The following is a 24,929-nucleotide window of genomic DNA, read 5'->3' on the forward strand; positions in this document are numbered from 1 at the left end:
GGAACCTGTAAAGGAGTCACCAAGGAGAAGCCACTGGCCAAAGCAACTTCCTTAGTTACCAAGATTTGGCAAATAAATTAAGGGGATAATGAGTTGAATGCTAATGTAGGGTATTCTAGAGCCATAGCATGAAGAAGAAGGGCAGTTGACAGGTTCTCTTGATGAACCCTTGCCTGATGCCTCATCTCTGTATGAACACTAGAGGCAGGCTACCAATGGCCTAGTGGTGTAAGCAAAGAGCTTTAGGAAGAAGGGCTCTTCACTTCCCTCACCCCTTCTTAAGGAACATGCCATCAGAAAATATCAGGAAAGCTCATGAGACTTTGTGACTGGTACTTGCATAAACAGATAGAGCAGGACCCAGCTGGCTGCAGAATTTTGATCTCTCTCCAAATTTGCCCTTCTCCAACTAAGTTTTAGGAAAAAGTAAGTATGGTTCAGTTCTTTCTCTTGCTCACCTGGTAGGAACTTGAGGTGAAAATTCCTTTCACTTAGCAAGAGATTTAGACTCAAATGGCTTGAGATGTTGTCTGGGCTATCCCCCTTGCTTGATATTTTGCTAGCCTGGTTTGGCATCTTTGGAGCTTGAGATGTGTTCTGTAGGTAAGTATTTTCTAGATTGGCCTTGTGTTTTTGGACACTGGGCTTCCACTAATTAAAAATGGACTCTTTGGGTGAATCCTGAAATGTACCAGTCTCATTTATCATTTTAACTTACTATGTTTAATTCATGTTCCCTAAAAAAATAAAATAATGCATTTAAAATGCTTAGCTCCATGCCTCACCCATGGTAAATTCCCATTCATTGTTAGTTGTACTTGTTTCTTCAGCTATTTTAATCCTTAGTCCTGGTGGGGATCAAAACTAACTCTGTGGGTTTAAGCTTTGGAGAGGAAAAAAAAATGCCTGCCTTAAGTTCTGTTAAACTATGTTTTAAAGATTAAGAGACCACATTTCCATATTGCTGTTGCCCTAAGAAAATATCATATACCAGAGGATTGATATGCACACAATAAAGCCTCCTTTTCTTGTGGCTAGCTGGGCCAGCATTTGGATTTACTACCTCTGCCTAATGCAGATAAGATAAAAGAAACAAAACATAACATACTGGCTTTGCATGGTACCCAGCTTCTTACTCAATTCAAGTAACAGTCTCTAAGCACATCAAAAATTAAGATTTTAAATTGATGAGTTGGAAACTGTTTGGCATGGAGGAAAAAAAGTCTTTCAGACTGTAGTGTCTAAAGTTTTCTTATTTTCTCCTGGGTTCCATCAGGAAGGAAAGGGGAATGTGGGTAGACAGAAGACATTTCTCAAACTAAAAAATGCTATTGCAACTTCAGTAGTTCTATTAAGTTCCTGGAGCAGTGCAAACCAATTGCTACTTGGAAAAACTTCAGCCAAAACTAATGTCTACTAGGCACAACAAAAAACTCCACACAGCTGGGGACAGGATGAGCTAGCTTATATAACACGTCCATCCTATTCCAGCCCTTCCTGCACTCTCTTCCAGCCCCTGCAGGGCCATCTCACTACTGTCCTCAGCGCTCCTCACGCCCCCTACCGGAGAATGTAAGTGTGTTTGGGAATTAGAGGCCAGCTACAGTTCCCATTTCCCTCCAACTCTATGCTTGAGAAACTAAGGCAGCAGAATCGAAGTTCAAGCTTTCACTCAGAAAAGCTTCTATCCCTCTCTTGAAAGTCTCTCTTGAACCTCTTGTATCAAGTGTCCAAAACGGCTTCCAGAGGCACTGTTTTTTTGTCCGAAGAATAAGGACTGGCCAAGACTGAAAGGAGAGGACTTTGGGAGAAAGCAGGATTACAGGCCTGGGCTGCAGCCGGGCGGAGATGACGTCACCTCTCCTGCTCCGAGGCCTGGGGGTGGGGCAGCCGAGGGGGAGCCCGCGCCGCGCTTGCAGCTGCCAAGGGAGCGTTGCGAGCCCACGTCAGGGGAGGTGTCGGGATAAATAGGGTCCCGCAATGGCCATGGCTGGCTGCGCTCCGAGCTGCGGGGATCGAGACTGGAGCTGCCGGGGCGGGTTGGCGGCCGGGAGGCTCAGGGCTGGCGCTGCTCGTGCCCTGTGCGCTGGACGGCAGAGATCCGCGGCGGGACCTCAGAGCCCCGCGTTACAGCCAACTAGAACTTGGGAAGGGGATCGCTCCTGGGCCCACAAAGGACTTGATCCTCGGAGAAGGCACAAGGAAAGGCTAAGGGAGCGGGAAGAAAAGGGTCCTTTCTGCCTGTTGGGGTCGCCCCGCGGGACGACAGTGCCATGCTCCTCTCGGTCCTGGTGGCGCTGTGCCTGTGGCTGCGCCTGGCGCTGGGCGTGCGCGGCGCACCCTGCGAGGCGGTGCGCATCCCCATGTGCCGACACATGCCCTGGAACATCACGAGGATGCCCAACCATCTGCACCACAGCACGCAGGAGAACGCCATCCTGGCCATTGAGCAGTATGAGGAGCTGGTGGACGTGAACTGCAGCGCTGTGCTGCGCTTCTTCCTCTGCGCCATGTACGCCCCCATCTGCACCCTCGAGTTCCTGCACGACCCCATCAAGCCGTGTAAGTCCGTGTGCCAACGCGCGCGCGACGACTGCGAGCCCCTCATGAAGATGTACAACCACAGCTGGCCCGAGAGCCTGGCCTGCGACGACCTGCCTGTCTACGACCGGGGCGTGTGCATCTCGCCTGAAGCCATCGTCACAGACCTCCCGGAGGGTGAGGCCTGGGGCAGGATGGAGGGAGGTGAGGAGGTGCCGGGGCTGTGTCCCCCATGTTAGACATGGGCTTGGAGAGGGTGGGAAAGGGGTGTGTAATTATGAAAAGTCTGATTTCCCCACAAAGGGAGCCATCTGCAATGTTTTCATTTACAGTAAAAACAGAAACAATCATGGCAAACAGCAGTCCTGTGTATCTGAGCAAGTGTTAAGCACATCACGTGTATTAAATCGTTTGATGCCGAAAGCCAGCTTACTAGGCAGGTGTTAATACCTCTCCATTTAGCGCTGCTTCTCAAAAGTTATTTCTGAAAAAGCAGCAATGGTCATTACTCCCCGCCAAGAGTGAGGCTTGTAAATGCAATCACCCTGGAAAACTGTGACTTATGTTTCATGGACATTGACCAGAGCCAACTACTGTGGCATTTTAGTTAATCTGGTCTCTGCTTCCTCTGCCTTTTTTTCTCTTTGGTCATTTGGCTGCTTTTCTAGGAAGAAAGAGCAGGTTTAAATTCGCTTCTCGAAATGAAACCTAAGAATATTTCTGTATTCTTTTATCCAGGCTTTCTCTGTCCCAGGTTATCCCACACATAAAGACACCCTGGTGTTGCTGTAGTGTAATCTCTGAAGTTATGCTCAAGAGCATTGCCCCAAACCTAAAGGAGGATGTTAAGTGAAACTCCTCTCTAATTTAGAGTTTTACAAAAATAAATAAATATATATACTGCTTAAATTAGATAAGTCGTAGAGGGTTATGTTTGGTTTGGTTACGAAACTATGGAATGTTTCTGTACTGCAAAATATGAGGTGGGGAGTGGAAAATATTTTGGGTTATTTTAATTTGGATGAACTGTCAACTTGGAAATCAACATTTTAATATGACTTTGAGAGGGACTGATGTGATGTATCCAGGTTGCCTGTACGTACTGGCCAGGTTACATGGATGTACATTCCCACCATTTCTGCTTAAATTAGCAAAGTGTCACCCAAAGGACTTCTAAGCCCTATGATGTCATTATGAAAGAAGTAGTTGATAATCACGTGTCATTTTTACTGTGAAGTGCTGTTCTTGTAATGATGCTGTGCTAGTTTATATCTTGAGGTGGTTCTTTATTCCAGTTGGGTGAGCAGACCAAATCATCAACCTTGTGGCCTGTTTGTTTTTCAGATGCGAAGTGGATAGACATCACGCCAGACATGATGGTTCAGGAAAGGCCTCTCGATGTCGACTGTAAACGCCTAAGCCCTGGTGAGTTCTTCTTTCCTCAAGGATCCCCCTTCTTCTCCTCCCCAGAGTGATCCTGTACCCCTTCCAACTTTTTGTCTCTCTTTTGCCTTTTTTTAGATAGATGCAAGTGCAAAAAGGTGAAGCCAACTTTGGCAACATATCTGAGCAAAAACTATAGCTATGGTAAGTCATCTGATAAAGCCATTTACTTTTGAGACTTGGCATTTTACAAAGCTGGAATGTCAACAAAGTTGTCATTGCTAAGACCAGACCTACTCACCACAGAGTGACGAAGAGAGTTGGTGAGTTTTTAAATCAATTATGTGGGTTGTATATGGCACGTAGTAATTGTTAAACTTCTTGTTTCTTCAGTAAATTGAGTTTTAAAAAAGGAAATTATCCAGGTGAGAATGGTTAAGTAGATCAGATCAAAAGTTTGAGATCTTGATCTTCCTTGTCTTGGTGAGAAGTACCACTCAGCCCACATGGCACATCCCACCTGGTCTCTTCCTGGTATCATTTCTTCACGAAGAACAGGTGAATAATTCACGGATCTGAGTTATCTGAGGCTCAGGGAATAAAGACCCAGAGGCCCAGAGAATTAAGATCTGCCTGTGTACCTTTTTACTTATAAACAAACACAAATATTTAACATCTTAAAGAAATTGTAAGGAAATATGTTTTAAAAAAAACCCAATGGCTACATTATTGAAATAGTTTAAAATATGCATATTCTTTTATTAGAAAGAACCATTTCACTATTTCTTCAAAGAATAAGTTAATGATGATATTTGAAATAATAAATATTTAAATAAATAATTTTAATGTTATCATTTTGAAGTGAATTTATTAAAAATATATTTTTTAAATGTCTGTTTGGGCTGGCTATTTTATATTTCACTACATTCCTTAAATAAATTCTACTAAAATAACAGAAAGCTGTTTGGAGAAAATGTTCATTTTATTTGCTTAGTTTTGATATTTCACACTGGAATTTTATGTCAACAAGAATCTTTAGGTTACATGTCACACATGGAAGTGGAAGGATCATTACAATATAAAAAAATCTGAAAAAAATAACCTGTTATTAAGCTGTCAGATTTGAGAATCATACATAGCCAATGTGGGTAATTTAACAATAGCAAAAAATACTTTATTTTTTCCAGTAGATTTTTCTTTAAAGCCTGTTCTGTGTAGATATCATCTTAATCTGATTTGCTTAGTTCTCTAACGGCCAAGATCCAGCCTTGGGTGTCAATCAGGATTTCACTGACATCCTATTCTCTGGGTGTCATGGCCTTGGAACTACCTTGGTGATGAAACTATTTTCTATTCAAGTGTTTTGGATCCTTCATAAGCCAGCTTCCCAGGATGTAATCCAAGACAGATTCATATTAGGCTGATTAAACTCTGTGGGAGACAAGGAACCAAAGGAGCCAGAATTTAAAACTTGATCAGAGATGATGACATTAACCACCATCTGTAATAACAGTTCTATCTCTACTTGCCACGGGTCTCACTTTCTCATTCTGAAACTAAAAGATTGACAATCCTCACAGACTCATTCCAGTTCGAAAATGTTGTGAATAATCACTGTTCTATAACACAGAACAAGTTCAAGCATCAGATAAGTGACTGAAGAAATCAAACTTTTAGGTGACTTCTGATTCTCAGAATATGTGATCCTAATGTCAGATTATTACAAAGGAGAATATAAACAAATGTTTCTATGAAATTTTCACTGACCCAAGGGCAGAACCCAAACAAAAGCCTGCTTCTTAATTTTCTTTCCCATCTTGCAGTATGATTCAAAGCTTTTAAGACACTGTTGATGATATGGGATGCCTTACATTTAGCATATGACTGTGTGGGTTCTCCGCCTGTATTTTGGCTCCTTGGACATGACCATAATTACAGGAGTGATTCTCTAAGAGAGGCTCAGGAGTTGGCATGAATACACAGTGCCTAGCTTTTTCCCAAAGGCTTCAACAACATTTTTATCTCTTTTAAATTGTAGTTATTCATGCCAAAATTAAAGCTGTGCAGAGGAGCGGCTGTAATGAAGTAACAACAGTGGTGGATGTCAAAGAGATCTTCAAATCCTCATCACCCATCCCTCGAACTCAAGTCCCACTCATTACAAATTCCTCCTGCCAGTGTCCACACATCCTGCCCCACCAAGATGTGCTCATCATGTGTTATGAGTGGCGGTCAAGGTAGGCTCACCAGGGCAGGAAGGACTATGTGCACAGTGCTAAATAAATAAATCTCTTTTCCCAGTTGTGGTTTCAACAACAAAACAGTGCCAATAGTTCTTTTTTAAAAAAGAGTTTTAGGAGATATCTTTGTTGGGCTATCACAAATATCAATTCATTCCTCACACAATGAAGAGAAAAAAGGAATATGATTCTTTTAATGAAATTTTAAAAAAATCAATTTTAGAATCCAAATTGATTTCAAAACTTAATAGGCAAGCAAATTATCTTGAGTACAAACAGTTCTTTTCAAATCATTCAAATAATCTTAGTATGGCAAACACTGAATTTTTCAAGGCCTCTTTATTAATAAAGATTAAGTAAGTATCCATTTGAGACTATGATTTCCCATGTTTTACTTGCATACCTCTCCCAATATTTGCTTGACAGATTATTGTATACACTCAAGTTTTAAGGTGACTTCTGAATCTAAGAATACATGATTCTTATTTCAAATCATCACAAGGCAAAGAATCAAAAAATAAATATATGTGTCATACACACTTGCTCACATATACATGCATAGCCCTGTCTGGGAGTGTTTTCCTTCCCTCCTCTTTCCTTGTCATCTTTTCCTGTATTGGTCCATTCCTAATAATATAAAGTCAAGCTCTTCAGCCTAGTTTCCAGGAGGGGCCTCATAACTTACTGCAATGTACTTCTCCAGCAAAATCCTCATCTTTATAAACTAAGTCATCCCTTTCATTCTCTTCTATTAATGCTCATTCGTTTCTTCTTGATACAGCTCAAGACTCTCTTCCTTCAAAAAAACCCCCAAATCTTCTGGAAATAGGCTTACTTGAATAATGTCTCATTCTGTATTCTATCAGTACTTGGTACCCTCCTCGCACTGTGAGTATCGCCTGTGTCCTTGGCTTCAAAGTCCCTCTACTGTCTATTTTCTCTCTAAAGGAGCAATTAATGTTTCTGGGCTCTTCTCTTGCCTGGTGTCAGTATCTGCTGCAGTGCTAAAGGCAGCAAGGATGTACCAGGTTACTCATCCTTAAATTCTATCTAGGAAATGAATGGATTATAAATCCAACCCAGTAAAAATATATCTTGATGAGTGGGATTTTGTACAGGAGAATTTGGAAAGAAGAATTATGAGAGGAAGTCTGCCTCAAGAGACCCACAAAACTCATATGTGTATAAAACTCTACTTGTTAAAACCATGTGACACAAGACTAGACAGATGTATAGACAGATAAAATGGGAAAAATCCATGAAACAGATTCTAAATCATAAAATAGCCTTTCTATTATGAAGGAAATATGACAAACCAGTAGAAAGCAAATTATTATTTACTTAAAGTTGCAAATATTCTAATTTGGAAAAATAGTACATTTTATTCTCTTTATGCTATGCTATAAAATAAATTTCAAGTGGATTAAAGAGATACATATCTTAAGTACTTAGTCAAAGAAGATAGGTGACTAAATATGTAATTATCTTTAAGGCAAAGTACTTCATAAACATAAAGATAATGTGAGAAATTACAAGGGAAAATATCAATATACATATCTGACTACACAATATAGGGTAGCCATGAAGACAGATATTTTAAATGGCACATGAACTTTATGGCCACCCTGTATTATATATGCAAAAATCACAAGTAGAAATAAAAAGACAAGTCAAAATCCAGAAAAATATTTGTGATAGCTATGACAAAGAAATGGTTATTATACTCCATGGAGAATTCATACCAATTAGTGTTTAAAACATCGAAACCACAATATAGACATATATATATACTAAGTTTATATATAAAAGTTCCAAAAGAAATACAAATAGTAAATATAAATAGCAAATTACTTCCTAAATTCCAAAATTCAAATAAAAACATGATTTCATTTTTATCTAACTCTTAATGTTAGTGAATTGGATGGAAGTGTAACAGTTTTAAAAAGAAGTTGGCACTATGCATTGAAAGTCTTTTAAAAAAAAGACTTTAGGTCAATTATTCTACTTTTAGAAATCTGTCCTAAAGAAATAATAACACTAAAAAAAAAAAAAAGAAATAATAACACTGAGAGCAACAGCTAAACAAGAGGGAGCATTCAACAATATGGATATGCTAAACATTTTATAGATGTCCGTAATTGTAATGTTATATTATTAAAGTTATATTTTTGAATTATTATATCAGAAATTCACATAATGTAATGATAAAAGGCAATGTGCAATATGATCAAAATATACAGTGTGATCTAAAAATAGGTACAGAGAAGAATGAAAGGAAATACCGATAAAATGAAGTGGCAGTTATGTGGATTACGGGATTAAGAGTTTTTCTTATAATTTTCCATATTTTTAAATGTTATGCTTTTATAATGAAAAGCTTCTTATTAAATAAGACAAATTACTTTTTTTCCAGGATGATGCTTCTTGAAAATTGCTTAGTTGAAAAATGGAGAGATCAACTTAGTAAAAGATCCATAGTAAGTATAACAAAACTGTAGAATTTGGGAATTTTTTACATGCTTTTATCTCCAAGGTCCTATGGGAGCCAACAATAGCAACTTTGTCTCTTTGAATAGTTGATCAAGAGTATAGCTACTCTCGCTCCTATTTTTATCAGAAGCCTGTCATTCAACTTCAGAGATGACTCACTAGTAATTTACTGGTTATTTCCAAATTGAGTTAAGTTTTTTTTTTTATGGTATTGCATTTAATTGTTTTAGTGAACTGGGAAGTACTTGAGCAGAATTAAAACCCTCTGGGATTAAACCCAACATGTATTTGTAGGGATATAAATACCTAGTTCTAAAACTTATACCATCATTATACATAGCAAAGTCCTTTCCCATATTGTAAGTAATTTAAGATTTTTATTTTTGTTTTTTGTTTTTTTTTTTGGCCGGGGCAGGGTTTGAACCCACCACCTCCGGCATATGGGACCAGCGCCCTACTGCTTGAGCCACAGGCGCCGCCCTTAGGATTTTTATTTAAAAAATTACATGCCATAAGTAATTATTTTGTGGGCAATTCCATAATTTAAGTGGTAACATCAGTATTTGTAATTCAATTACAGGAGTTAAAGATATGTGGAATTATACCAGAACTAAAGACATCAGATGATTGGTTTGAAATTTTTAAAGCATCCCCTCTCCTGAAAAATATGTTTAGATATATTCAGGAGAATTTCTGTTTCTTTTTTTTTTTTTTTTTTTTTTTTTGTAGAGACAGAGTCTCACTTTATGGCCCTCAGTAGAGTGCTGTGGCCTCACACAGCTCACAGCAACCTCCAACTCCTGGGCTTAAGCGATTCTCTTGCCTCAGCCTCCCGAGTAGCTGGGACTACAGGCGCCCGCCACAGGCGCCGCCCAGAATTTCTGTTTCAAGTTCACAAAGCATACTCCATTGCCTGTGCTCTCTTAGTTTGCACTATTAAAAGTTATTGGGCAAGGAGTAGTATAGGTTACTAGTTGACTTGTGGAAAAGATAACTACAATACAACCTCCCCTACTCAGGGCATTTCCAAATAAGAGCATCAAATGCTACTGGGTTTAAACTGAGCTAAAAACTCATGCTCAAATACACATGAGCATGCTTAGTTTTATAAGACAGAAAATTCTAGCGACATTGGTTATCTGGTTTCCAAGACCACAGCAGGTTAGAAGCATCACTGGAGAAAGCAAACTGACCATAAGGACCATAAGGACCTGAGATTGCTGGGCTTTCAAGAATCAGAACTGTTTGGGCCATTTACTTTGGCAATAAATCCTCCAGTAGACGCGAGTAAGAATTTGAAAATATCACCATGTGATAGGAACATAAAGCAATGAGTTGATTCTTTTATTTTATTTTTTGTTTTTTCTTTAAGACAGTCTCATTCTGCTGCCCAGGCTAGAGTGCCATGCCATCAGCCTAGCTCACAGCAACCTCAAACTCCTGGGCTCAAGCTCCTCCTGCCTCAGGCTCCTGAATAGCTGGGACTGTAGGTGCCTACCATAATGTCCAGCTATTTTTTTTTTTTAATTTTAGTGCGTGGGGGGAGTCTCACTCTTGCTCAGGTTGGTCTTGAATTCCTGAGCTAAAGCAATCCTCCTGCCTCCATCTCCCAGGGTGCTAGAATGATTACAGGCATGAGCTATTGCACCTGACCAGGGTTGATTATTTTAGAGCAGACTAGAATTGTGCCCTAGGACAGTGGGGACAGTTTTTTTCCTTTTTGTTGCACTTCTCATGCTAGAACAATGCCTGGCCTATGGTCATGCTCAAACTTTTGCTAAATGAAATATACTCTAACAAAGCAGGGGCATCTGTGTTACACTGCAAAGCACTGTCTATTCAGCTAAACTCACTTTTTCATTTGTTTATTCCATGAGCTAGCTATTTAAAGAATAAATGCTTTGCTATGCAGAAAACTTGAATTTCCAGAATGAGTTATTTCCCAGTGGTTCTGGGTACCTGCCACTTTAGTGGATTACAAGATGTAGGGGGGTTTCTGTCTTCCTTTGGGTGTGGGAGAATTAGGTGAACACAGGAGTGTGGTAATAAACTCCTAAGCCGGCAGCTAAAAGCACATGGGTGAGGTCATTGGCCTCTGGATTGGGGTGGGCAAATGTGAATCTTGGCTCTGACATTTACCTGCTATTGTGGCCTTCTGCAAATAACCTTTGTATGCTTGTTTCCTGATCCTGTTTTCTGACCCTGACAATGGTTCCTACCTAGAAGGGCCATCATGAGTTTCAGTAAAATGAGTGTATGTGAAGACTTCCTCATATGTTGAGCACTTTTCCAATCACCCAACACACGAGAAGTGTGCCACGCTGGGCAGCTCTTAGGATTATTGTTGCTGTCATTAGTATACTGCAGTGAAAACCTTGACTTCATCCTGCTATTAACTCAACATCCTAAAGTGGTGAGATGCATTTGACAGTAATGTTTGCAAATTCCCTCCCAGCAGTGGGAAGAAAGGCTGCGGGAACAGCGGAGAACAGTTCAGGACAAGAAGAAAACAGCTGGGCGCACCAGTCGGAGCAATCCCCCCAAGGAGAAAGGAAAGCCACCTGCTCCCAAACCAGCCAGCCCCAAGAAGAACATTAAAGCAAGGAGTGCCCAAAAGAGAATGAATGTGAAAAAAGCGTGAGCTGGCACTTACAAAAGGGAGACTTCCACTTCCTTACCACGTGAGGCCAGGCGTTGTCTCAGACGGCCTACAGAAGGCCACACGGCCCCCTCCTTAGCAACTCACTGCCCTGATCCTCGCAGACACATCTTGCAGCATTTCCCTTAATGATATGCTTCAATTTTTCTTTTTAAGCCACCACAGGCCATAGTGGCAGGATTGTCCTTTGGCAGGGAAGTTGTAGTAAAGCTGGTGGGAAAAGCTTACTGAATTCAGAGTAACCTATGTGCATACTCCACAAGATTTCCGTGTGGGGAAAATAACGCTTTTTATAATTTGACCTAATATGTGCATTGTAAAATAAATGCCATATTTGAAATAAAACATCTAATTTTTTTACAATACATTATATTTCCATTTGGCTTCTGTTGTTACAATGATGGGGATGTTTTAAAATGTAATTGAAAGTATATGATGCTTTTAAGGAGGAAAGCAAGAGGAATGAATGTTTGAAAGATATTTATATGTTTATTGTCTGCAGAAGGATTTTTGTCTTGAAAGGGAATTTTGAAAATCTGAGGGAAGCGGGATATTGAAAATTGTAATGTGTTTTACACAAAGAAGACTTTTTTGCTCTGTTCTTAGCTAGAAAATCTAAAAACTAAAATAATAATGAAAAATAAATTTTACGAAAGAGGCAGACAGAGAACTTCTGGATTCTTGTTTTCTGGTTATCATGCCATGGTAGAGATGCTCTAATTTCATGATCACAATGCTTCTCAATCCCCTCTAAGCCTGTGGTCCCCAACCCCACCCTACAGTCCAGTACTGGTTGGGTCCCTTTGGGAACCAGGCTGCAGAGCAGGAGGTGAGTGGTGGGCAAGCAAAGTTTCATCTGTATTTACAGCTGTTCCCCATCACTGGCATCACCGCCTGAACAGATCAGGGTTAGCATTAGATTCTTAGAGGAGTGCGAATTCAACTGTAAACCATGCATGCAAGGGTTCTAAGCTGTGTGCTCCTGATGGAATCTGATTCCTCACTCCCACCCCCACTCCATGGAAAAATTGTTTTCCTCAAGTGATTTCTGGTGGCTCAAACGTTGGGGACTGCTTCTCTCAAAATCACCAGAAACAGCGAGTTCTTCCCACTATGATTTAGGTACTAACTTAGTTGGTCAACTCTCAAGTCTTTTACACACACAACAAGAGAGGTGTGGTCATCATCTCATTTCCCAGGACATCCTAGTACTTTGACTATCAACCCTGAGAATTTTCTGCCTGCTGATTGCTGGCGTTGATTGCTGGTGCTATGCAGCCATGGTGAGAGGGCTTGGACTCCAAGGCATGTCCCAAGGCTGCTGCCACACTTCTGCCCTCTGCCTGGAGAAAGGAACTGAGCATGGAAGTAGCAGAACAATCTGAAGTCTCTGAATAATTTCTCCTTTACTGTTGTCCCTACTTCTCACAGAATGGGTAAGTTATATGTTGCATTCACACAAGATAATTCAACATGTGGTTAAATTTCATCTCTGTGGTTATTTAGGATGCAGAGTGAGTGTAAGCCAGGGGAGACAGGACATGTTGAGCTAATGAGAAGGCTGGTGTGCCTCCCACTTCCTTCAGAGAACTTAACTTTGCCCACACTACTAACCATGGGCAGCACAGTAAAAGGAACCAAATAGATCAACCTATTCAGGGTATCAAGAAAACAGTGTATGATCTTGCTGAACTAAAACCAAACCTCTTTGGCCCTTAAGCTAAGCCAGGCAGGTGTTTCAGACAGCATTCGACCTCCGTAATCCTTGGAAAACCTGTTACAAGACCTTCATAGCATATCTTACTTCCTCAACACAGTAGAAATTCTCTGGGGGAGGGGAATTGGAAATGGAACTTTCCATGGAAACAGAAGAAAAATATTTATGTGGGAAAAAAAAATTTTAAGTGCAAAACTGAACATAATAAGACTTTGGAATTGACTTTATAGATTCAAGCAACATTTACTTTGAATATTTAACTGAAATTGTACACTGCATATTATACCAAAACTTAATAAGACACATTTATCAGCTTAACTGATAAAAGATTAAACAGGATGCTGATTGGTTATCTATCATAAAGAAATGGAAAATGAGCATCAGAGCATCAGCCCACACAGAGAGTACCCTGACATGCCTGGGAGGCCTTCCAGTCAGCACCAAAGATTTGCTTTTCTCACCTAAGTATTTACCTTGCCAAAACACATGTCAGAGGAGATAAATATAAATATATGAAGAAGAGGGTTGAGCTTCTATGTCTGAAACGGGGATTACTTGAGAGATAATTTAATCAGAAAAATAAGTTCTTTGGCAATATTTTATCAAATTTTATAATTGTGGGCAATTAGAGATATTTCATTTTTAAAACAATTTTGTCGGTCTTTTGCTAACACAATAAACATGTAGTCTCTATAAAGCATTCAATAAATGCACAAAATCAAAAAGAATGTGATTAAAATCCTACCTAATCCAGCTGATCACCATACAGAGGTAAACATTGTTTACATTTTGACATATAATTCTCTAGGGGGTTCCTACGCATTTGTATAAAAATTAGAAAGTAGGAGTCAACTATATACTGCTTTATCCCTTACCTTCATTAGGCTCTTTCTTGAGATTAATTTCCAGGTCAAGAAAGCTGATACACCTCATTTATAATGCCTGTATTGTATTCCATGGTAAGCATTACTCAACAAACTCATCTTTGCTTGGGTATTTAAGTTGTTTCTTGACTGAATGTAATAAATAAGTGAATAAACGTACCCATAGCCAAATGTCTCACCTATCTTTAAGTAGTGCTTGGGATGGTTCATTTACACAGTGTTGGGCAGCGCCTGTGGCTCAAGGAGTAGGGCGCTGGTCCCATATGCCGGAGGTGGTGGGTTCAAATCCAGCCCTAGCCAAAAAAAACACACACACACACATTTACACAGTGTTTTTGGGCCAAAGAGTATGCTCATCAAGGATTATTCTTGATCACCTGGTCAGTTATGTCCCAGAAGTCTTGGGCCCAAGGTGTATGAAAGTGATGACATTCTAGTTTCTCACAAAGATTGGTTTTACCTCCCCATATTTTTAATTTTATGCTTGGATAAAATTAGCTGATAACATTCTCAACACTTCCAACAAACTGGGCAGGTGGGGAAATGAGTGAGCACCTCATTTAAGCAGGGGGGTATATTTAGTATGTAATTGGATGGACAGATGAATAATCAGAGAAATAGGTAGAGAGATTTCTTGTCTGCTGAGAAAAGCCTATGCAACCCCCTCAATATTTTTAATGAATCAAATTTAATAATATTATTAATATGTAACTAGTTACCTAGAGAAACCCAAGAATTGGAGTGTAGCAGAGCTGTCAGTAGATTTCTCTGACCAGCTTCCTTTGAACAAACATGAGAACTGAGAACTTACATACACAGCCTTAGTTTTTACTTTCCAGTTCTAAACCAATGCAGTCGGGCCGCACTGAGGGTTTCCCTTTCTGAATCTGTAAGATTGTCTATTTCATCCTTACAAGAAAACTTGACTTGTACCAGCTTGAGGGTATTTCTGCTTAGGAGAACCAGTCCTTGTGCAAAAAGAGAGGAGCACAATTTCATCATTAGTTTCTACCTGCTACTAACACCTGTTCAAAAGGCAAGAGTGGTTATTTGGAATCATGGAAAGAAAAAGTTGAAAGGGATCTGAGATTTATAATCTATCAATAGCTAGTTGGAGAAAGGATATGTGAGGGCTTATCTGATGTCTCCCTCATAGATAAAGATCTGAGTCCTCACAGTTCCTGGGTTTTGATTTACCAGGCCAAAGTGCACTGACTTTTTGGTAACAAAATCTAGGCTACTAGAGGGTATACCCACTTATCACCATAGAGAGAGCAATAAAAGAACAAATTTCTGCTTCTGATTATAGCCTGTTGTATGCTAATACTGACCATATTGCCTGGTGGAAAAGACTTTTCGAAAAGCATTTTATCCTTAAGGATGTATTAAGTCATAGCAAAAGTCATGACAACCAAAATTTTCAGTTATTTGTCACCTTTGTGATTTATGCGATAAGAAAGCATGCTGTGTTCTCTAGATAAATGCAGAATAGGTTAAGATGTCTAAATTAACATCAGTACCCCAGAGGAGGCAGTTGACCCAGGATAACAATAGAATAGGCTTCATTTTTGTTATTCAAATAATAGAGATAAGCAAAAAGAAAAATGTAAAAGCAAAAGTACCTATAACATCAACCTAGCTAACCCAAATGTCCATATTAGCATTCCAGACTTTCTCCCTGCTTTGGTGCCTAAATTTAATAAGGCAGTATGAAAATTTCTCCATATAAAGAAGCACAACTATATGTTTACTTTTCACAGATGCATTGCATAGATGAATCTGAGTTTATTTTACCAAGAGCTGGTAAGAACAGACTTTTAAATGTGGTCTTCAAGGCATGCCAGGGAAGGACAGACTTCTGTGATGCAAAAAATCTTCCACTCTTATTGAGTTTTCAATATCATAAAAAATAGGCATAAAATAGTGCAGGGCATAAATGTTTCCTGTATTTTGTCTAATGAACATGCATTACTTTTATGATTATAAGATACTACAAAAATATTATCAAAGAGAGGTATGGCATGTAGTTAAGATTTAAAGCCATGGAGACATGCAAATTTGATCCCTTGATCACATGTGTGTTAGCCTGGGTCCTCGGAGAAACAAATGTCAAAACAGATTAAGTGTGCCAGGATTCCATTAGAGGAAATGCCTGTGAGAGAGAATGGGGAAGGAGCCAGGTAGGGCTAGCAGGACCTCCAGAGCCCAAGGTGTGTCCACACTGAGTGAAGGACAGAGGCAAGAGGTAAGGAAGGCTGGGCGGAAGCTTTCCAGACTGCCATGAGGTCTATCTGAGGACAGTTTAGCAAGACTACTCGGGAGTCTTGAGCCAAAATCATTTGTGAAATGAGTCCTTTTCTTACAGAGGTAGATAAAGTCCTGTGGTGCTCAGATACTGCGCCGGAGCAGCCTAGGGGTGGTATGGTCTCGCAGCAATGAATTTCAGAATGCATACCGGGACCCCTGATCACTAATAGCTCCTGCAGTTGGAGGTTATAATTCACGTTCTCATGGCCACCACACTATGACAATCATAAAATTATTAAAATTTGACCACCATGTTTTTCAGCACAATCTATAAAGTAGCGGTCAGCAGTTGTTCTGTTTCTGTCACTGTAATTGGCAGCAATACTCTATTTAAATCCCTAAACCCTAAAGACTTTACGTCTTCATACTTACATATGTTTTTTAATTTCAAATATATTGAAGAGATTATGTGCTGATCATAGCTACAGATCTTACAGTATTTATTTGCTCTGCAACCTAAGTGAAGTTTCTTTCTACTAGAAAGAAATTTTTTAAAGAGGTAACTGATTGGCAGGAAAAGAGTCTATGGTGTATGATTTTGCTTTTATAGGTTCAGACAGGATAAGTCTAATATATTTAGTTGCAAGATTTGTAAAATGGGATAAGTCTAATATATTTAGTTGCAAAATGTGCCTGCACTATCTAGATGAGAACTACTTTATAATGTCCTGTGTATTTCATACTGTATTATCAATTAAATTTGGGTAACAGGGAGACTATTATCATATCTCACAAAATTGTTAGAACTTGAATAATATAATGAAGTGCAAAAAACTGAGGTTAAGCAAAAAAGGATACTATGAATAACATTCCACCAGAGTACCAAGGGAGAACTTAAATACCATTGTTGAATTAAACAGATGAATTTTTTAATTCATTAATATAGTTTAGTCTTGTAATAATTTCTACTATGAATCATGTCATTGACGTATTTCAGCAGCTGAAAATCACGTGGACAATTGCTGAGTCAACTTTCTCCCTTTCTGGAAAGCATAAAACATCTGGCTTTGGAGGTCATCCAGTGTAACTTCCCATGGGTGAGCAAGTTCAGACAGAGTTCAGGCAGGGATCAATGTCAGGGGATCCCCTTCAGTGAGTAGAAAGGATACCTTGTCCAATCAGAGGCTGCAAAATATGGCATGTTGTACAAAATCTGTCCATTTTCTGCAGGACATCTGCTTACAGGGAACAGGACCCAAGAAAAATGTGCTAGAATTTTACGAGTGTCTTGTCTTTAAAAGAACTAAGTGGGGCCACCAAAGAGACTCTTCAGGGTTGAGATTCAGGACAGAGCTAGTTCTAAGGAAGGGAACTGTCCTGCCTAGGGGAATTCATGGAGAGGCAGAGCAGGAGCTCATCCCCAGCGCTGTTTGCAGTTGAGACAGAAGTGCTTCCTGCACAGTGTCCCATGGCTTACTATCTGGGCCCATCACTGTATTGGGACCCGTGTCCCCACGATCATGTGCATCAGAGCTCCAAGTTGTGCTCCCTGATTTTGCGCTCCTCACCTATCTCCACTGCAATGGCTTTTTCTGCCTAAAGTCCAGCTGGAATATTCAAGACCAGTCTTGTTAGTCATGGCCCTGAAGACTTTCTAGCCTTTTCTAACCTTTCTCCCTCAGAGATGGGGAGATATTTCCAGCTACTGCCAAGCCCAGTGCACACATGGCAGCCTGATGCTGCCAGGTCTCATCCACTGAATTCAATCCCCTCAAGACCAGACTAACACCAATTAAGCCTTAATTAAATATGTCTCTTTGGACATTCATCATTAGATTTCTGGATACTTAACTTCAGTAAAAAAGAAATGACCTTTGTCTGTCTTTCTTGTGTATGAGATCTGTACAGATGTAGTCACATATGTACACAACTGAGCACTGCTTGCCATCTGCTGGTGAAATACAATATTACATTTAGGAGCAATTCAATGCCATTAAAAGTCTGGACTGCTCTTGAGGCAATAGCAGTGTGCCACTCAACAACAATTATGGGTGTATAACACCCAAATACTATCAGGTCATGTAAGGCAGCAGATAATATTATTCAATATAAAATAGTATGGAAGATGAAGGAAATGAAGAATGTGACTATTTTTACTGTACTTATTTTTAGGAGCAATCCTAAGAAAGCCAATAATTGATTTACCTTACATTAAAAAAAATGCATTCTGAAGAAAATTTGAGCAATATCTTACTGATAATTCCCATGTAGGTATTTACATTTTTTTATAATTTAGCAAAGTTCACAGGCATACTTCTCAAACATAGTGTCAGAACACTTGAGAATGGAGGTGAGTACCCGCTACTAATACTAAAATGATTCAAGTTTATGAGTGCCTTACTTCCATCACTATTACAGTTTAGAAATTATGTTAGAGAAGTAATCGCTCATCAATGTCATTCTCACTCACTTGCAATCCAAGGTGTCCTCCTGAGAGGAGTGAGCTAGAAGGTGTCCCAGCTAACATGCTGGGAGCTGCAAACAACCCTGGCCACGGGCTTAAGAATTTATCACTGCAGGAAACATCATTCAAGTTTATCCCAAGAGAGAAAAAAGCCAAAAGCAATAAAAACTTTAGCTTATTCCTGTCTCCTATCTCTAGCATATTTGCATTTTCTTACCACTTACCTATCTTATGGTGTAGGGCGCCAGCCTGCACTGTCTCATAATTTGCAAATTGTATAAATCTATGTGTTCCCTTTTCAGAGATTTTTGCTTCAATGTTCAGAGTCAAAATTTTGGCCATCTTCTATAAGCATATAAATATTAGGACCTTGCAGTGTGAATTTGCATATAGCTCCACTCCTGGATTTTCTTTGATCTACTAGAGTATTCTGCCCCATATTGCATGTTCCTACCCTGCTGGTTACCTTACATCTTGTGGGCATTTATATAGATCACCAGAAGTCCTTTCCAGAAGACACAGTAAAAATAAGCATGAAGATTTGTTTGGAAGTAACTTTTTTATTATTACTATGCACACCAACGTGTTTTTTCATCTTGAGGTGAGTTTTCCTCCAAAGAATGTCTTTCTTTCTTACTATTCCTCCCAAGAAGTTGTGCCACATGATTATATGTTGGTGTAAATTTATGCGTCATCTTCTCAAATTTCTAGGTAAAGAAAGAATAGACTTGATAAAATAAATGCCAGTGCTATATATTAATATCATCAGTTTCCATATTGGAGTCCTGCACACCAATCACAGAGCTTGGGAGATGGGCCCTTTCCTTTACCTAGAGATTGCCCAATTAAGCAAGCAAGCAATCCCCACGGATATACAAAACAAGTTAGTGACTGAACTCGTGTGATGGGTTAAATATGTTAAACTGTGAGTAACCACAGCTTTCTACCCAAGCTGCTCAAGAATTCAGAATTGCTGGTTAAGCCCAAGGTGAGGAGGAGAATTGGAAGGAGCTAAAGACAAGAGAGAGTGCAGCTCTCTCTGAACAGGGTGGAGAGACTGCAGGGCTCCCGCGTGGGGTTGGAGTAGACCCACGGGAGCACTGCGGGGCACAGGGGAACTCTACATGGGCAAGGGTTTTAGGGCTTAGTTGTTGTTGTCTTTGTTACATTTTGTTTGGGAAACAAATTCTTTTATTTGCCAGTGGTTCAAGAACTTTGCTACAGGCTTACTTTTATTCAAAGGTTTTCTTTTAAATGTGTCATAAGACTAGTTTTGTTATCATTTTGGAAAGGGTTTTTGAAGAGAGCTCTGTTGCAAAGGACCATTTTGATTTTACTTACTTTTTTTTTTTTCTTTTTAAGTCATGGCACTATCTATACCTACATCATAAAATTTGTCATTGCAACCATTCATGTACATATCAGTGGCATTAATTACATTTAAATTGTTTGCCATCATCATTTTATGTCTGTCTTATTCCTTTCAGCAAAATGTTTTCCAGAGTCACCCGTGTAGTATGTATCAAAATTCCGCTCCTTGTAGCAGCTAAACATTCATCCTATTTCAGTGCAAGGGTGCCACATTTTCTTCACTCATTCTTCTATTAATGGACACATGGGTTGTTTCTGCCTTCTGGCTATTGTGAATAATTTGTTCTATAAATATTGGGGCCTATTATCAATTTTCTCGGAGCAGAAGTGCTGCTCAAATGGTGATTCCGTTTAAGCTTCTGAGAAACTGCCAGACCGTTCTCCAGCAGCTGCACCATTCTGCATTCCCTCAGGGCCAGGCAGCTGTGGTTTCTCAGTCACTGTACAATGATTGTTTTCCAGTAATGGCCACTCACTGCTTTTCCCTACTAAGTCCAGGTTAGGGGCAACAGCAATGAACACCTTGTTCAGGCAGCCGCCAGCCTTCCAAACACAGTCACTTGTGACTCGGATCTGCTCTATTCTCTCTGCAACCAGAGATGAGGGTTGCACACTGGGAATGCTGGCTGCCATTTCCAGGACTGTCACCGAACTGGAGAAGTGGGATAAGAGCTGGTAAACATGACAATTTTCCTGCTGTTTTTAAGTTGCTTTCACGTGGACTCAGCATTTTTTTGGTTATTGTAAACTTTTGACAATTTTCCACAGTTCTGCCAGTCTCTGGTTGTTGTCCCCATGCCCCTGTGGTGGCACTGGAGCTTGAAGCAGGCTCCCCACCGTTTTGCTGACATCACACCCATGGAGCCGTCATACTTCCCCTGCTCTGCGACTCCCACTTAGTCCCAGTTCAGATGTTTCCTATTCAACACGACCAAAACACAACTTGCAGGTCTCCTTCTAAACTGCTTCTCTCTTCTGGGTTCCCTGTTTGAGATCAGTTAGATCATTTTCCCACTTACTCAAGCTAGGAAGCCTTTTCTTTTCCCACTTCTTTGGTAGAGTGGTGCTCAGTCATGAACTCCTGTAGATGCAGTGCAGCCCTGGAAGAATCGTCTGCTCATTTGTTTATCACTAAGCTCACTGCTTCCACATTCTTCCAGCCTCCGTCATAGTTCACTTTGATTACTAGGATGTCTCCTGCCTGGACACTTTGCACCTCATTCGCCCTCTTTTCACTTCCTATGTGTACCTGCCCAAAGCACCTGTGCTTGCCCCGGGGACCCAGAACACATTTTCTATTTCCTTCTCAGAAGAGTCGAAAGCAACTTTAGGACAAGGACTGTGTGCATACAGCCATGTGACAGTGTCCAGCAGATTGCAAGAGCTGGGCAAATGTCCATAAATGTCTGAAACAGACCCAAATACTAGCCCTCAGAGTGATATGATATACTGTAGTATAGCTGGAAAGACAGAGCCAGCAAAACGAGCATATGCGTGCCTGTGCCTGTGTGTGAGTATGATTGTTTAGAAATCTTAAAAATGGAATTCTTTTTCTTGCTTCTCTTATCTTTAATTTTAAACACCCCCCCCCCTCGTCTTCAAGGTCTATTGCATTTCTTTTCTCCAGCTCCTAACTACTTTAGATATACCTACAAATTTAGTACTGAATTATATACTAATTTAAAATCACCTATATCAGTCATGGTGCCCTCAACACAAAAGGGAAGGATATGCAGATGTTAGAAAAGAAACTCACTGTGAACAGTGGCTATGAACAGAGGGCAGCTCCATAGACCACCTTCACCTTCACTCTCCAGCCATTCTTTGATGACATGCTTAGAAATGTGCTATCCTAGAGCAGTCATGATTAGAAACTGCGCCTGTGAGTTTCGTCACCCCATTAGATTTGCATGTCCCTGACGGTAATGACCTTTATTCAACCAGTTTCCTATTGATCGTAACCCATACTTCAAGAAGACATACAATACATATTTTCCCAACATAAATGTTATTGGGTTGTGCAATCACGCCTTGGACTATAATTAAGACTTCTAGAACAAGCTATGTTTTGCCAGAACTTACTTTTTCTTCATACATCTGGTATTTTAACACAGGGTTCTTATACCTGGAGAAATCACAGCCCAAATGACCACATGAAGAGGACAACATGCTCTTTTCTCCCTGAGGAGTCTTACTGGCCATGGAAGGGCTTCTCCACTTCACAGAGCATTTGCTTTATGCTACGGAAAGTGATTCTCAGTAGGGCTCATCCAGGTGGGGACAAGGTTCCACATGTGGAAAGGCTACACAGTAATATTCAGGTCAATAGTGAGAGCCATCTGGGGGACATTTGTGAGCCTGCTGTTGAAAAGCAAGCAAGCAAGCAAGCTTGACAGGAAGAGTGACCTATCTAGCACTCCATCTCCCACACTGCTTATAAAAAAGGGAAGCTCAAAGCACATGCACATTATGTAGCCATTTCTATCCAGTAAGTATATCTCTGTCAAGGAAAGAAGTGATTTCTTTTTATTCTAAGATTTCTATTATTCTATGCTATTACATTATCACATATCACTCAGAAGTAGTTAATAGGGTCCAAGTTTCCAATTACTTAAGAGATTAGAGTTCAGGATGCTGAATGAAACTTTGGCTGTTAAGAGTGGAGAGCTAAGGGACCAATGAGGAGAGGGACTGCACAAGGCTTTTGGCATCATGGCAGATGACCCAGCAGCTTGAGACCAAGGTTTACAAGCCCAGGGGTGCCTCCCTCGCCCACCATCTCCATCCCTGCAGCCCAGGCACCATTGCCTCAGCCTGGCCGTCTGCAGCCAGCATCCCTGAAGTCACTGGCATCTACAGGGCTCAGCTTGGAGGCTACCAGGGTGCTGTGCCACAGAAAGATGTCTCTGGCGAGAAATAAAGTTTGATTCAGGAATATGGGACAAGTTCTCTTCTTTTCAGGATGGGATTGTCCTAGGCTCAGTCAGTGGTACCAAACAAAGAAATGAAAGGAAAAATAGGTATGAACTTCATAATACATACTTAATTTTCCTCAGGATTATCAGGAACAAACTCTTCAAAGATTTTACCAATGGTCTCTGTTGCCTCATAGACATTAGATGATCCATGGACGATATTCTTTGACGTACTTATTCCAAATCGGGCTCGGATGCTGTCTGGGGCCAGCATTCTTGCTTCTTCTGGGTCTGTGGGGCCCATCAGATGTCTCCATTCTGCGACAGCATTCCACTTTGTCAGAACCAGGACCAAAGATGGACCCCTGCAAAGAGCGACACTTTTAGAGAATGGGGCTCCTGACAACTGGAGAGATGGCAAGCGCACCTAAGGACGGGAGGCCACCGCCAGGCGGGGAGCACCTCCTCATTCTTTGTTGTTCTTGGTGTCATTTTGTGCTTCCCCCTTCATTTCTCCTTTTCCAGCAGGTTTCGTGTTAAATGAGTGCTGTAGTTTAATTCTAGAGAGCATTGGTCAGTGGAGTCCTATCATTTTTGCTGCTTTGATTTCTATACATGGAGACATTGCCGTGGACAATGGTTGCCCCTTAGCTTCTGACCTCTTCAGGATTGTCTCCACCTCAGGAAACCACCTCTCTCAGGCCACCCTCATTCCCAGGGTTGCCTACCTCCAGTGATTGACCAACGTGAAGTTACAAAGGCTGGCCGCTAGGGCCAGCTCTGAGGGGCCTGGTGTCCAGCCTGCACTGCATCTTCCCCTTCCTCTTCCCCATCTTGCCTTTGTCTCCTTTTCCATACGGCACCCTTAGTCAACAGCCTGAGCACTACCTCTGTCTGCTTCCCAGGAAAAGCAGCCTGCAGCAGGGATGAAAGCTTGCTAAGCTGCCACGGTGTCAGTACTCCTCGGAGTCCTAGCCTTTTGCTTACTATTTACATGTAATTATCACTTTCAGCACTTTGGGTGGCTAAGGCAGGTGGACCACTTGAGCTCAAGAGTTTAAAGTGAGCCTGAGAAAGAATAAGAGCGCATCTCTACTAAAAATAGAAAAACTAGCCAGGCATTGTTGGCAGGTGCCTGGAGTCCCAGCTACTCAAGAGACTGAGGCAAGAGGATTGCTCAAGCCCAAGAGTTAGAGATTGCTGTGAGCTGTGATGACACTACCTCAGTCTATCCAGGGCAACAGAGTGAGTCTCTGTCTCAAAATAATAATAATAATTACCAATTATATTTCATTCTTTTATTTGACTCTATATATTTTGCCTTTCGAAACTTATTGACAAATTGATCAGAAACTAAAAAGAGAAGACATGCATTTAAAAAGGCTTCCCATGTATTGCCATGTGTCACTTAACAACAAAGATATGTTCTGAGAAATGCACTGTCAGACGAACTTCACAGAGAGTACTCAAACCAACCCTACTACATGTTTAGGCTGTATGGTACCGCCTCCTGCCCCCAGGCTACAAACCTGCACAGCATGTTACATGTACGTGGCCACTCCAACACTGTGGGATTTGTATCTAAATAAATCTAAACTTAGAAAACATAATGTATTGGGCTAAGAGATAATGGTGTGTCTGACTTCACTAGGCCACAGGAATTTTTCAGCTCCATCATAATCTTGCGGGATCCACCCTGCTGAATACACCCTTCATCGCTACTGAAACGTCTTTATGCAATGCATGACTGAACATGTAGAAAAACTTAATTTGTAACTTAATATATGTAAAATAGCCAAGAAAAAGTGTTCTAACTAGAAACAAATTGCTAAGGGTGTTCAAATAATTATGAACTCTATGTAAAAGAGGATTCTGGGAAGCAGCAGTTAAGAACACAGACCCTCCACCCCTCTCCAGATTCAAGCCTCAGCCAAATGCTAGCTTTGTGACTGGGGACAAATCCCAGCCCTGGATCTCTGTTCCCTTAACCAAAGAAGGAATTCTAATAAAAACTACTT

At 40.5% G+C, this 24,929-nt stretch overlaps 2 protein-coding genes across 3 annotated transcripts in view; one reads left to right on the top strand and one right to left on the bottom strand.

The window, feature by feature from the left end:
- Positions 1–1,938: 1,938 nt before the first annotated feature.
- SFRP4 (secreted frizzled related protein 4) lies at positions 1,939–11,978 on the top strand. Of its 2 annotated transcripts, none has more exons than XM_053553546.1 (6): positions 1,939–2,745; positions 3,886–3,966; positions 4,063–4,128; positions 5,963–6,161; positions 8,578–8,641; positions 11,110–11,978. In XM_053553546.1, the coding sequence occupies exons 1-6, from the start codon at positions 2,274–2,276 to the stop codon at positions 11,293–11,295; spliced, it is 1,068 nt and encodes a 355-aa protein (XP_053409521.1). In that variant the 5' UTR covers positions 1,939–2,273; the 3' UTR covers positions 11,296–11,978. The 2 variants fall into 2 exon arrangements, with proteins under 2 accessions (XP_053409521.1, XP_053409522.1); XM_053553547.1 differs by having other exon boundaries at positions 1,939–2,718.
- An 11,060-nt stretch (positions 11,979–23,038) lies between these two features.
- NME8 (NME/NM23 family member 8) overlaps positions 23,039–24,929 on the bottom strand; it is a 53,100-nt gene continuing 51,209 nt past the window's right edge. Inside the window, exon 15 of the mRNA XM_053553548.1 lies at positions 23,039–23,276. Coding sequence (XP_053409523.1) covers positions 23,039–23,276 — 238 coding nt within the window. The remainder of the gene's footprint in view (positions 23,277–24,929) is intronic.

Source organism: Nycticebus coucang, chromosome 11 (assembly GCF_027406575.1).
Source record: "Nycticebus coucang isolate mNycCou1 chromosome 11, mNycCou1.pri, whole genome shotgun sequence".
Classification (NCBI taxonomy): Eukaryota; Metazoa; Chordata; class Mammalia; order Primates; family Lorisidae; genus Nycticebus; species Nycticebus coucang.